General features: G+C 39.7%; 1 protein-coding gene across 5 annotated transcripts in view; it reads left to right on the forward strand.

The window, feature by feature from the left end:
• The window catches only part of PDS5B (PDS5 cohesin associated factor B), a 212298-nt gene that overhangs the window by 146137 nt on the left and 53265 nt on the right, over nt 1-12896 (forward strand). For all 5 annotated transcript variants that reach the window (XM_084879314.1, XM_084879315.1, XM_084879312.1 and 2 more), the window contains 2 exons: nt 8932-9055; nt 12598-12756. In XM_084879314.1, the coding sequence (XP_084735440.1) occupies nt 8932-9055; nt 12598-12756 (283 nt within the window). The remainder of the gene's footprint in view (nt 1-8931; nt 9056-12597; nt 12757-12896) is intronic.

Raw genomic sequence — 12896 nt, forward strand, 5'->3', positions numbered from 1 at the left:
CCCATTTTTTTTTTATAAGATTGTTTATTTTTGCTAATGAATTATATGAATTCCTTATTTTATACTATCTTTAAAAATCCCAGCCAGAGGGGGCAATGGTAAGATATGTCCACATATAACACCTTAATAAAAAAAAAATGAAAGAAAAAAAAAATCCCAGCCAGAGTTGCTTCTTCCTTGTGTGTAACCTGAAGTTTTTCTCTTGATTACTATGAAAAGAGATCATGGGTGTGCATCTTCAACATCTGATTTATGAGAAGATAGTTCTTTATGGGGAGTTTAGTTACCAAAGTAACCAGATAGTAATAATTTTTCATTTCACAAACAAGCCACAAATCATAGTCCAAAAGGATAGCAGTTTGTTGAGACTCTGTTTTCTACACTTTATTATTGAAGTAGGTAGAACATTATAATGGATTATCATGTATTCACCAGTTTTATATATTAATAATATATTATACACTTTTGTTGAATTTACAATTCTACTCACTCCCTTTGTTCCCTTTATATTTGAAAGCTAGCCCCGGACTTGTTATTTCATCTATACATTGGGGTCTCTCTAAAAGAGAATCTTTTTTTTTTTTTTAATTGACACCAGAGGACATACTTAAAAGGAGAGAGAAAGGGGGGGGGGGTATAAGAGGGAGGGAGGGAGGGAAGTAGACTAGGAAGGAAGGGAGGGAGAGAGGAAGGGAGATATACAAGGAAGGAAGGTAAACAAGGAAGGGAGGGAGGGAGATTAGGAAGAAAGGGAGGGAGAGAGGAAGGGAGATATATAAGAAAGGAAGGAAGACAGGAAGGAAGGGAGGAAGGGAGGAAGGGAAGGAAGGGAGATATACAAGGAAGGAAGGGAGGGAGAGAGGAAGGGAGGGAAGGAGGAAAAACATTGATAGTTGTCCTCTGACCCTGGAAGGGAAGGAGGAAACATGGAAGGGAAGGAGGAAAAACATTGATAGTTGTCCTCTGACCCTGGCCCAACCAGGGATAAAACCCAGGTATGTGCCCATGCTGGAGTTGAGTTGGCAACCTTTGGGTACAGAGGAGGACACTCAACCAACTAAGTCACTTGGGCCAGCTAAAGATAACTCTTAAAAAATAATCATAATACACAGACACCAGGGGGATGAGGGCATGAGCAGGGGGGTGGGGAGGGCAATGGAGGGATAAGGACATGTAATACCTTAATATAGAAAGAAAAATAATAATCACACTATATTTGTTACAAATTCAGTTAACAGTAGTTGCTTAATGTTAATAATATTGAATCAATTTTCTCAAAAATGTAGTATTTTTAAAAATGGTTTGTTTATTTGAGAAAGATCCAAGTAACATGTTCACATTGTTATTGGTATAAATGACTCCTAAGTGCCTTGTCTCTTGTAGGTTTCTCCTCCAGTTCTCTTTCTGTCCTTATGTTTGAGAAAAAAACTATGTTATTTCACACAGACTGATTTTGCAAATTGTATGTCTTGAGCATACTTTAAGGGTTCTATATATTTTCTGTAAAATGATAGTTGAATCTGGTTGCCTAATTGGAATCCACTTCCACTTTCTTTGTTGCAGAACTGCTTTATAGTTATTAGTATGATCTTTTGCCAGGAGACACATAATATTGCTCTTTTTTATGATGTTAGATGATCTTTTTATGATGTTAGATGATCCTTAGTAATCAGTGGTAATTCAGCCATTCCTTTATCACTTATTAGCTGAATACTTTTATAAGGAGAACTTACATGTGTTCTTTGGTTCCCCAGTGTTATATTTATTTAGAAAAGGCAGAATACTACCCTGTTTCCCCGAAAATAAGACAGTGTCTTATATTAATTTTTTCTCCCAAAGTTGTGCTAGGTCTTATTTTCAGGGGATGTCTTATCTTTCCATGTGCTAGGTCTTATTTTCGGAGAATGTCTTATTTTTGGGGAAACACGGTAGTATGTGCTTGATTCTTTTATGTTATTAAACAACTAGAGGTCCAGTGCACAAAATTCGTGCATAGAGGTGTGTGTCCCTCAGCCCAGCCTGCAACCTCTCCAGTCTGGGACCCCTCAAGGAATGTTTGACTGCCCAAACTGATCCTACCAGGCAGTTTGACTGCTGACTCCCAACTGCTCGCCTGCCTGCCTTTCTGATTGCCCCAATCACTTCTGCCTGCCAGCCTGATCATCCCCTAACCACAACCCTGCCAGCATGATTGATGCCTAAATGCTCCCATACTATCCCTATTGTCCCTAACTTCCCTCCCCTGACAGCCTGGTCACCCCTAACTGCCTTCCCATACCAGCCTGGTCCTCCCCCCCCTCTCCCAACTGGCCTCCCCTGCAGGCCTGGTGCCCCCCTACTTCCCTCCCCTGCCAACCTGGTCACCCCTAACTGTCCTATCCTGCCAGTCTCATTGCCTCTAATTGCTCTCCCCTACTGGTTTGATGCCCCCTGAAACTGCCTTCCCCTGAAGGCCTGGCCCCGTCCAACTTCCCTCCCCTGCAGGCCTGGTCATCCCTAACTGCCCTCCCCTGAAGTCCTGGTTCCCCCCTAGCTGCCCTCCCCTGCTGGCCATCTTGTGTCCACATGGGCACAGCCATCTTGTGTTGGAGTGATGGTCAGTTTGCCTATTACTCTTTTATTAGATAGGATGTTCAAAACAAAGAGGCACTTGACTAGCATACTCCAAATGTGACCAACTAATTGTTGTCTTTTGAAAATATCATTATAAACCCATGAATTTACATGTATTTATGTTTCAGTCATTTGCATTGGTTACTTTTTATTGATACTCATATTATCCCGTCTATATCTGAGAGCCTATTTAGGTTGAACCCTGAATCCTTTTGAACAGTCCACTAATCTTTGTAATTTCTTTGCAATCTTTTTTGACAAGACATTCCAGGCCCATCTTGTGTATCTCCTGCTTGAGACCTGGAATATGGGAATAGTATTAATAGAATGAGTCCTGTAAGGTAATAATAACTAATTAATGTGTGGGTCATTTTTCTAGGATTATTAAGTGGGCACAGCTAGTTTTTTGGAAGATAAAGTGCCTCGAGTGTTTATATTAATTATTCCAGTTCAAATTTAGGTCTTCAAGGTTTTTATTGAACCTCTTCAATTTTTCATTTGATTCACTATGCTGAGGGTAACTATGATAATTACATAATAATTCATTTGAATTATCCCATAATAAATACATAACAGTCTCAGAATAGCAGCACCACTGATGTTATTCCTAAATACAGTTGTTTGTTTATTTGTTTAGTTAATTCTCTTTTGTCCTAGGCTACATCACATTAGGGATACATAGTCAGATCCTTTGTTTTTAAGTTACTTGGAATGATTCTTCTTAATGCAGTTATGCAACCAAATGGGTACACACTTGTTTTTTTCATTTTACTTTTTAAGTAGGTACTCTTTCAAAATTTTAATTTTATTTCTTAATTACATGACAAATTCTCTGGGAAATTTTTGGAAATTTCTTCAAATATTGTTTTCCTCTCTTCACTTCCTGTTTTCTGAGACTGATTACATGTGTTTTTGACTGCTTATACTGTTTTACAGGACAGTTATGTTATTAATTTCTTATTTTTTCCCCCCTCTCTTGGTTAGTTTTATATAGTTTCTATTGCCTTGTTCTCAAGTTCCCTGATCTTTTTCTTCTATAATATACGGGGGTGGGCAAAAGTAGGCTTACAGTTGTGATTCTGTAAAAATACTGTTTATTTTTGTATTTTTCTCTTTTTTTTATTGCTTAGAGTATTAAATATGGCTCCTTTATTTCTGATTGACACCCTATCCCCATCACTCCCACCAATGAGGGCAAGCCCCACTGCCCCATTGGCTGTGTCCATTGGTTATGGTAATATGCATGCATACAAATTCTTTGACTGATCTCTAATTCTCCCCCCTCCCCTGCATTCTCTCCGAGGTTGGACAGTCTGCTCAGTACTACCTTATCTCTAGATTTATTTTTTGTATATCAGTTTATGTTGATTATTATCCTATCTAATAAAAGAGTAATATCCTATATAATAAAAGAGTAATATGCAAATTAATCATCACTCCCCTCCACAAGCCAATCAGAGTGAGTATGCAAATAAACCCAACCAAGATGGCTACAGCTACAGAGAGCAGGAGAGAGGCTTGGGTTTCCCCGGCAATGGAGGAAGCCAAGCTTTCTGCCTGCCCTATCCTGCCTAAGCCTCCACTCAAGGCTACAAAGTTTCAATTATAGAAGGTAAACAAATTCAAATAGAAATGGCTGCAGCCACAGAGCTAGCAGGAGGCTTGGCTCTGCTCCAGGCTACAAAGTTTCCAATTGTAGAAAGTAAATATATCCAGATACCAGGGCCTCCACTTGGGTTGCCGGGGGTCGTGGCCGGTCTGCAAACTAATACAGGCCCTTCACCCAGGCCGCCCTATGCCTCGGGGGAACCTCCACCCTGATCTGGACACTTTCAGGGCAAACCAGCTGGCCCCCACCCATGCACAATGCCTCTATCCTATCTAATAAAAGAGTAATATGCAGATTGACCATCACTCCAACACACAAGCTTGCTGCCCCCATGTGGTCAAAGATCCTGCTCCCATGTGGACACAAGATGGCCACCACAGGATGGCCATAAGGGGAGGGCAGTTGGGAGGCACCAGGCCTGCAAGGGAGGGCAGTTGGGGGTGATCAACCCTGTAGGGGAGAGCAGTTAGGCGTGACCAGGCTGGCAGAGGAGGGAAGTTGGTGGCAAACAGGCTGACAGGGGAACAGTTAGACATCAATCAGGCTGGCTTAGGAGTGGCTAGGGGGTGATCAGGCTGGCAGGCAGAAGTGGTTAGGGGGAATCAGGAAGGCAGGCAGGCAAGCAGTTGGGAGCCAGCAGTCCTGGAATGTGAGAGGGATGTCCAACTGAATGGGCCTAAATGGGCAATCAGACATCCCTCGAGGGGTCCCAGATTGGAGAGGGTGCAGGCTGAGCTGAGGGGTACCACCATCCTCTATCCCCCCCCCCCCCCCCCGACCCCCGTGCACGAATTTTGTGCACTGGGCCTCTAGTAATAATAATAATAAAAGTAATTTTAAAAAGTAAAATAAAAGGAAAAAGTTTGGTTTCTTAAGTAAAAGATAAAAAGAAAAGTGTAGTGCCAGTAGCCCATTTGGGTCAGTGGATAGAGCATTGGCCTGCAGACTAAAGGGTCCCAGGTTTGATTCTTTTCAAGGACACATTCTTGGGTTATGGGCTAAATCTCTAGAAGAGTGAATGCAGGAGGAAACCAATCAGTGATTCTCTCTCATCATTGATGTTTCTATCTCTATCTTCAGAGACAATATCTCTATCGTCTCTGAAATCAATAAAAATCTATTTTTAAAAAAGTGAAGTTGGCCAAAACCGGTATGGCTCAGTGGATAGAGCATCAGCCTGCAGACTGAAGGGTCCCGGGTCCGATTCCGGTCAAGGGCATGGACCTTGGTTGTGGGCACATCCCCAGTGGTGGGGGGGTGCAAGAGGCAGCTGATCGATGATTCTCATTGATGTTTCTAGCTCTCTATCCCTCTCTCTTCCTCTCTGTAAAAAAATATATATATATATATATATATATATATATATATGTGTGTGTGTGTGTATGTGTGTATATATATATATATATATATATATATATTTTTTTTTTTTTTTTAAGTGAAGTGAATTTTGTTCACTTCAGCTGAGTTTTAATGACCCATGTGGGCTGGCTTAAGACCCTTCACTACTGTTCTGTCTGTCACATCTCAGTTTCCTGTTAGGTAATCAGCACTGTGTGTAGTTCCCAGTGATCCTCTGCTTCTCTGTGTCAGATGCCACAGCCTTGGTTTTAGACAGGCAGGATCAATCTGCCAGCTTTGTTTTTTTGTCTTCTTTCAATATTTACACAAGGGTCTATTTCTGACATGGCCTCTAGGTGGCGTTGTTTCTGTATTCGTTTCTGGAACCAAATTGCCCCTCATCCCAGTCCCCATGGGCTCACAGGGTTTATTTCGAATCTTTGTGTCCCTGTCGAGCTCAAGGTTGAGTGTGGCTGCATTGCTAGGAGGGCCCTGGTCTTTAGGAGAAAAATGTCTGGTCAGGGTTAGGGGATCAGACTGTCCCTGAGCTGGCTTCCTGATCGCCACCTCTATTTTGCTTTCCATCTGCTATAAAACCACCTTCCCCTATTCTGCAGCCTAGTTGAGTGAGTGTAATTGAAAAATCCTATGCATTGGGTTTAGCAAGGAAAAGATAAAGACAGAGCAACTGAGCTGCTGTACATCTTCTCACCTCTGGCCCTGTGTGGCCACTGCAGAACATCAGGCTGCCTTTCTGGGCACAGCCTCCCACGGCTATGAGCTTAGAACTAGAGTCCCACTGCCAGCAGCACTGGAGTGCTCCACGTGTCCTCAAGGGACTTGGAGTTGCTGCAGTGCCATTTCCCACTGACACTCTAGTCCTGACTGCTCGCATTTCTCCCTCCAGCCCAGATCCCCAATGCTCCAGGCAACCTCTGACCTTTCTGTCCATGGATTGTCTTATCAGCTGTGTTTCATTCACCAATTCCGGGTGTATGTTTTTCAGTTCAGCTGTTTCTTCTGTCTGCTCCATGAAAAGGCTCTGCCTTTTTGGCTGCCATTTTTGTCTCCCCCCCAGCCTTCCCCCTACAGCTGGGAAGGCTGGAGTCTTAGTGTTCGTGGGTTTGCAGCTGAAGCAGCTGGTCTCTGGCTGGTGTGGCTGTAGGGTCCCAGGTGGTGTCCAAGGTCTCCCCGGGTGGAGATGAGGCTGGGTTCCCTGGGAGAGATTTCAGCTGTAGGACAGGCTGCCCGGCTAGGGGATCCTGTCCGCCAGTCCCCAACAGTCCTGCGGAATAACTGTCCCTCATTCACACATACATACACGCCCCACGCATCCACGCTCTCTTCCTCACTGCTATCCTATCGCTGCCATCTTAGGTCTCAATCTTTGTATTATACATTTTTCCATACAAACAACTGTAAACCTGCATTTGCTCACTCCGTATATTACATTTGGGTCTTTTTATGTATTTCACTTCTGTGTTCACTATGTTTATATTTTCTTCTTACCTTCCTGAGTATATGGAGCATATTTAAAATAGTTGGGTTGTTGATGTCTTAGCTAATTCCGTCACCTATGCCATTTCTGGACCTGTTTCCATTGATTAATTTTCTCCTAGGTATAAATGACAAGGTTGTTCTACTATGGCTGGTGGAAACATGAATTATTACCAGCCCTGTATGTGTAAGAGGTTTTTTTGTTTGTTTTGCCTACTTGTTTTCAACGTTCTTTTCCTGGTACTCATGCATGGCATTGCTCATTATTTAGCCAGAGACTTGGTGCTATCCCTCTGGGGATGCTCAGAACTCAAGCTTCCTTTCTCTCTTTGTAACTCCCTGCTCTGTGGTATTCTGCCATGGAAAGTATAGCTCCCATGGCCTCCCTGAACCTTCTGTCTCTATTCTCCTCAAGGCCATGTGACCACTAAGCTCTATTCTGGTTACTTCTGTTTGCACTACAGTCTGGAAACTACCTCTATGCAATATGTGGGTACAGATTTAGGGTTCTTCTAGTTTCACATCTTTTAGGGCTTATAGTACAGTGCTGCCTCCTGCCCAGTGTCTGAAACCTTTAACATATTTTATCTTGTTTTCTACTTTTTAAGATAGAGTAAATTCAGTCTCAGATATATTTTCATAATCTAAAGTCTTCTCAGAATAGTTTAATTTGTATTTTTTAAAAATAAGTGAAGGTAAACATCCTGTCACATATCATTGGGCAGCTTGTCTAGCTTTTTTTGAAGAGCTTTCTACTCTTTATATCCAACCCATTTTTCCATGATATTGTTGGTCTTTTCATTCTCTATTTGTGGAAGGACTTTACATGTTAAGGATATTAATCCCTTTAATATAAAATGCAAAATTTCTCCTCAATTTATTATATGTCTTTTTAAACATACTTTGCTGTTGATATCTTTTCTGAGACTTTTATTATGATTGTGATGAATTATTCTATCTCTGATTTCTTAGTACTGGAGAATTGGGTTGGCATTAGGCAAGGAAGAGGATTCAAAAGTTTATCTCACTGTGATTATTTGAAAAATGGTTGAGCTAAGAAGTTCTGATTTATTCAGGGTCTATATTAAGTTTTTGTGTACTATAATGATATGATATATGAATGTTTTTCCGGTAGCTACATGACTTCTTCCCTAACTCCCTCAGAACTCTGCTTAATTAACTTTATCAGAAAGGTCTTCTGTAATCACCCTATTTGAAATGTTAACACTCTTCCATATGTCTATCCTCTTTTTCTTTATTTTCTTCTACAGCAGTTATCACAATTGGACATGACACATATTTTGCTAATTATATGTTATCATTTGTGTTGTTCCCAATATGCTGGTACCATGAAGGCAAGGATTTTGGACTTTTAATACTGCTTGGCACATAGTAGGCACTCAATTTGTATTAGTTAAATAATAAAATTTCCCTTTACATAGGTTGTTCTGGGACCAATTGAAAGATGAACTGAAGAGAAAGAGAAACTTCAGAAAGAAGGAACAATTAAGTCCAACAATTAGGTCACTTTACATTGTTCTTATGTGTAAGGTGGCAGGTTAGCTGGAGTGAGAGCAGTGAGGATAAAAGAGAAAAGAATATTGGGACTCACATTAAACAGAAGAAATGAGTCATTATTCTTATTTGTATTTGTAATTGTTAAATATAAAGGAAAATATTTATATTTGGGTTATATTTTTAATATAGGTATTAATAAAGCAAAAGTATAGATGATTGAAAGTGAGTCTGAGTAGATATTGTGACTTTTTTGTCCTTACAAAATGTTACTTTAAAAATATAAACATCACAGTGCCTAGTGGAAGTCATGCTGATTTTTCTGATTTATTATTTTTCTTTCTTTTTTTTTCTTCTAGAGCTTTGCTTCCTGTTTTACATCACAAATCTAAAAAGGGACCTCCTCGTCAAGCCAAATATGCTATTCATTGTATCCATGCAATATTTTCTAGTAAAGAGACCCAGTTTGCACAGATATTTGAGGTAAAGAGAAAAAGAATTTTTGTTTCATACGTTATAGTTAAAAAACAGATACTAATGATTTTGCAGAATTTAGAATGTTCTCATTTGGAGTTACATCATTTTATAGTATACAGTAAGTCTTCAACTTTATTGATAGGTTCTGCTAAGTGAAGTGAAATGGTATATAACAAGAACAGTTTTACTTTTGCCTGATTGATATAAACAAAAATGAAGTTCCTATGGCATCTCAAGAAAAATGACATTATTCGAGGACCTGCTGTATTTTTATTTTTATTTTTTTATTTTATTATTTTTTTTTTAAATATATTTTATTGATTTTTAGCAGAGAGAAAGAGAGAGAGATAGAGAGCTAGAAATGTCAATGAGAGAGAAACATTGACCAGCTGCCTCTTGCACACCCCCTACCGGGGATGTGCCCGCAACCAAGGTACATGCCCTTGACCAGAATCGAACCTGGGACCTTTCAGTCCGCAGACCAACGCTCTACCACTGAGCCAAACCGGCCTTGGCGCTGCTGTATTTTTAGAATTGCATCAGTATAATAGCTATTAATGAATTCTTTGTGCCAACTAAAATTTAGATATCAAACAATTGTATAATATTTTTGACACTTATATTTATTCATTATAATATTTATACCTTATACATTGTATTTATACAATGTATAAATATACATTTAGTATTAGGAAACCTTTATTAATAATATAATCCTCCTATCACATACAAGGTTGGCTAGCTTTCTGAAAAAAAGTTTCATAGAAATATGTGATCTTTATAAGGTTACTATTAATCTATGCTCTGGCCATTAATTTTGCTTTTTCAGAAATGATTTTATCATTTTATTGTGGAAAATTTTCACACTACTATAATAAACTAATTGAAACTAATTTGCACTATCAGATTTTTGTCTAAAATATAAACAGCAAGCTGAAACTTATGTGCAATGAGTAAAGTATTGAGGGAAGTCATCAAGAATAGCAAAAAGTACATTCATGTAAATATACTATTTTTAAAAATCCTCACCCAAAGATATTTTTTCCATTGATTTTTAGAGAGAGTGGGAGGGAGGGAAAAGGGGGAAAGCAAGACATACATCATATACCCCAACTGGAACTTGTAACCTAGGTATTTGCTCTTGACTGGAAATTGAACCTGTGACCTTTTGGGCCTAGGGCCGACACTCTAACCACTGAGCAAAGGGGACCACAGCTAAATATACATTTGATTAATGAAGCTTTATATTGCCCTAATATGTTGGAAAAGAACAGTTCTATTGTTTTTTCAAACTTAGATTTCTTGGTGTTCAGTATGGAAGGATAGAGCATCATTTCTTCATTAAAATCTGTTATGGCCATAGCCAGTTTGGCTCAGTGGATAGAGCATTGGCCTGAGGACCAAAGGTTCCCAGGTTCAATTCCAGTCAAGGGCACGTACCTTGTTTGCAGGCTCCTCCCCCTCCCAGGCCCTGGTAAGAGCATTTGCAGGAGGCAACCATTGTGTTTCTCACATTATTTTTTCTCTCTCTCTCTCATTCGCCTCAAAAATCAATGGAAAAAAATATCCTCAGATTATGATTAACAACAACAAAAATCTTATGAAAATTTCTAACAGATTATGATTAACATCAACAACAAAAATCTGTTATAAAAAGTATATTCAGCTGGGATCGGTTTGGCTCAATGGATGGGGTGTCGGCTTGGGGACTGAAGGGTCCCGGGTTCGATTCCAGTCAAGGGCATATACCTTGGTTGCAGGCATATCCCCGGTGGGGGGTGTGCAAGAGGCAGCTGATCGATGACTCTCATCGATGTTTCTGGCTCTCTGTCTCTCTCCCTTCCTCTCTGTACAAAATCAATAAAATATATTTAAAAAAAAAAAAAAAGTATATTCACTTTTTTCATATTCGAAAGATACAAAACAAATATCCAAATAGCAAAAAGGTTTGTGCTGGATCCCACTCCTGTATCTCCAGCCACCTAGTTCCCTTTCTCAGGGGCAACTGATGTTATCAGTTTATAATGTACTTTTTTGGAGAGGTTTTATTCATATACAAATAATATAAATACAGACATACATATTTTGTCACCTATTCTTTTTTTTCTTTTTTTTTTTTAATATATTTTATTGATTTTTTACAGAGAGGAAGGGAGAGAGATAGAGAGCCAGAAACGTCGATGAGAGAGGAACATTGACCAGCCGCCTCCTGCACAATCCCTACCGGGGATGTGCCCACAGCCAACGTACATGCCTTTGACCGGAATCGAACCCGGGACCTTTCAGTCCACAGACCAACGCTCTACCACTGAGCCAAACCGGTTTCGGCTTGTCACCTACTCTTATACCAGTGATGGCATACTATACTCACTCTAATGAATATTCGATTTTTAAAATTTAGCAATACACTTTACATATCATTCTGTATATTTATATGAGGAGCCTCATTCTTTTTTACTGAAAAATGAATATTGGTTGGGTTTCTTGTCAGAATAGTAAAATAATTTTATTAGTTATGAAATTCAATATTTAATGCTATGAAAATCCTCAAGAAATGCATGTAACTATACATAATAAAAGCTTTTTATTGCTCCTGAGAAAGACTAGTAGGGTGTTTGGATTGTATTATGGCCAGTGGCTTAGGCACACTAACTCTTTGATTAATGGCTTCCCTTTAAATCCCACTGAATCCTTGCTATTCAGCCAGCCAATGAGTAAGGAGAGAGAATGTGGAGAAGACACATTGATCATACCTGCCTCAGTGTAGGCTTGACATATCTCACTTTTACTCCCATTCTGTTAACCAGACTTATTCACATATCCTAATCTAACTGCCAAGGAGGCTGCACCTATAGTCAAAAAGTAGAAATAAAGAGGATATTGGTGAACCCAGCTGTCTCTTAACATATTCATAGATGTGGTCATAAAATATATGATTCTTTGTGCTGAAATGTTTCTTTACCTACCTCTAAATATGACATGAGCAAAACCAAAGATATTTAAACATGATGCTTTCTAGACATAAGTAACACATGGAAGTTTAAATATAAGCTTGAGCTACTACCTATACCATGTATATGTATTGAAATTTTGTAATATTTTTAATTTGAAGATGAAATGTGTGAGCAGTTTATTTTCATACTAGAGGCCTGGTGCATGAATTTCAGCCTGATTTGATAGGCCAGGCTTATTGGATCGGGCTGAAACCAGTTCACTGACATCTCCTGAGGGGTCCCGGTTTGCTAGAGGGCACAGGCCAGGCCAAGGGATCCCACTGGTGCACGATTGGGGCTGGGAAGGGATGTGGGAGGTTGGCCAGTCTGAGAGGAACTGCAGGAGGGCTCCAGGGCATGTCTAGCCAGTCTCGCTCAGTGTCAATCTGACAGATCCCAGCAGCAAGCTAACCTACTGGTCGAAGCATCTGCCTCCTGGTGGTCAGTGCACATCATAGCGAGTGGTTGAACAGACGATCTGACACTTAGCATATTAGGCTTTTACTATATAGGATTTACAGAGTTGGATATATTTTCCTTTCCTCATTTTCTCAGCCTCTGCATAAGAGCCTAGATCCAAGCAATCTGGAACATCTTATAACCCCATTGGTTACTATTGGTCATATTGCTCTCCTTGCACCTGATCAATTTGCTGCTCCTTTGAAGTCTTTGGTAGCTACTTTCATTGTGAAAGATCTTCTCATGAATGATCGGGTAAGTCATATCTTTTAGACTCGTGTGCTTCATGTTATCTTCTAAAATTTTACATAGCAAAGAGAGAAGTGAAATGACATAACATTTCCATTTACTGCGTTATTATACTATCTATTTTCAACTTTACAGGGGTTTAATTT

Source organism: Pipistrellus hanaki (genome assembly GCF_964339955.1).
Source record: "Pipistrellus hanaki genome assembly, chromosome: 3".
NCBI classification, from domain to species: domain Eukaryota; kingdom Metazoa; phylum Chordata; class Mammalia; order Chiroptera; family Vespertilionidae; genus Pipistrellus; species Pipistrellus hanaki.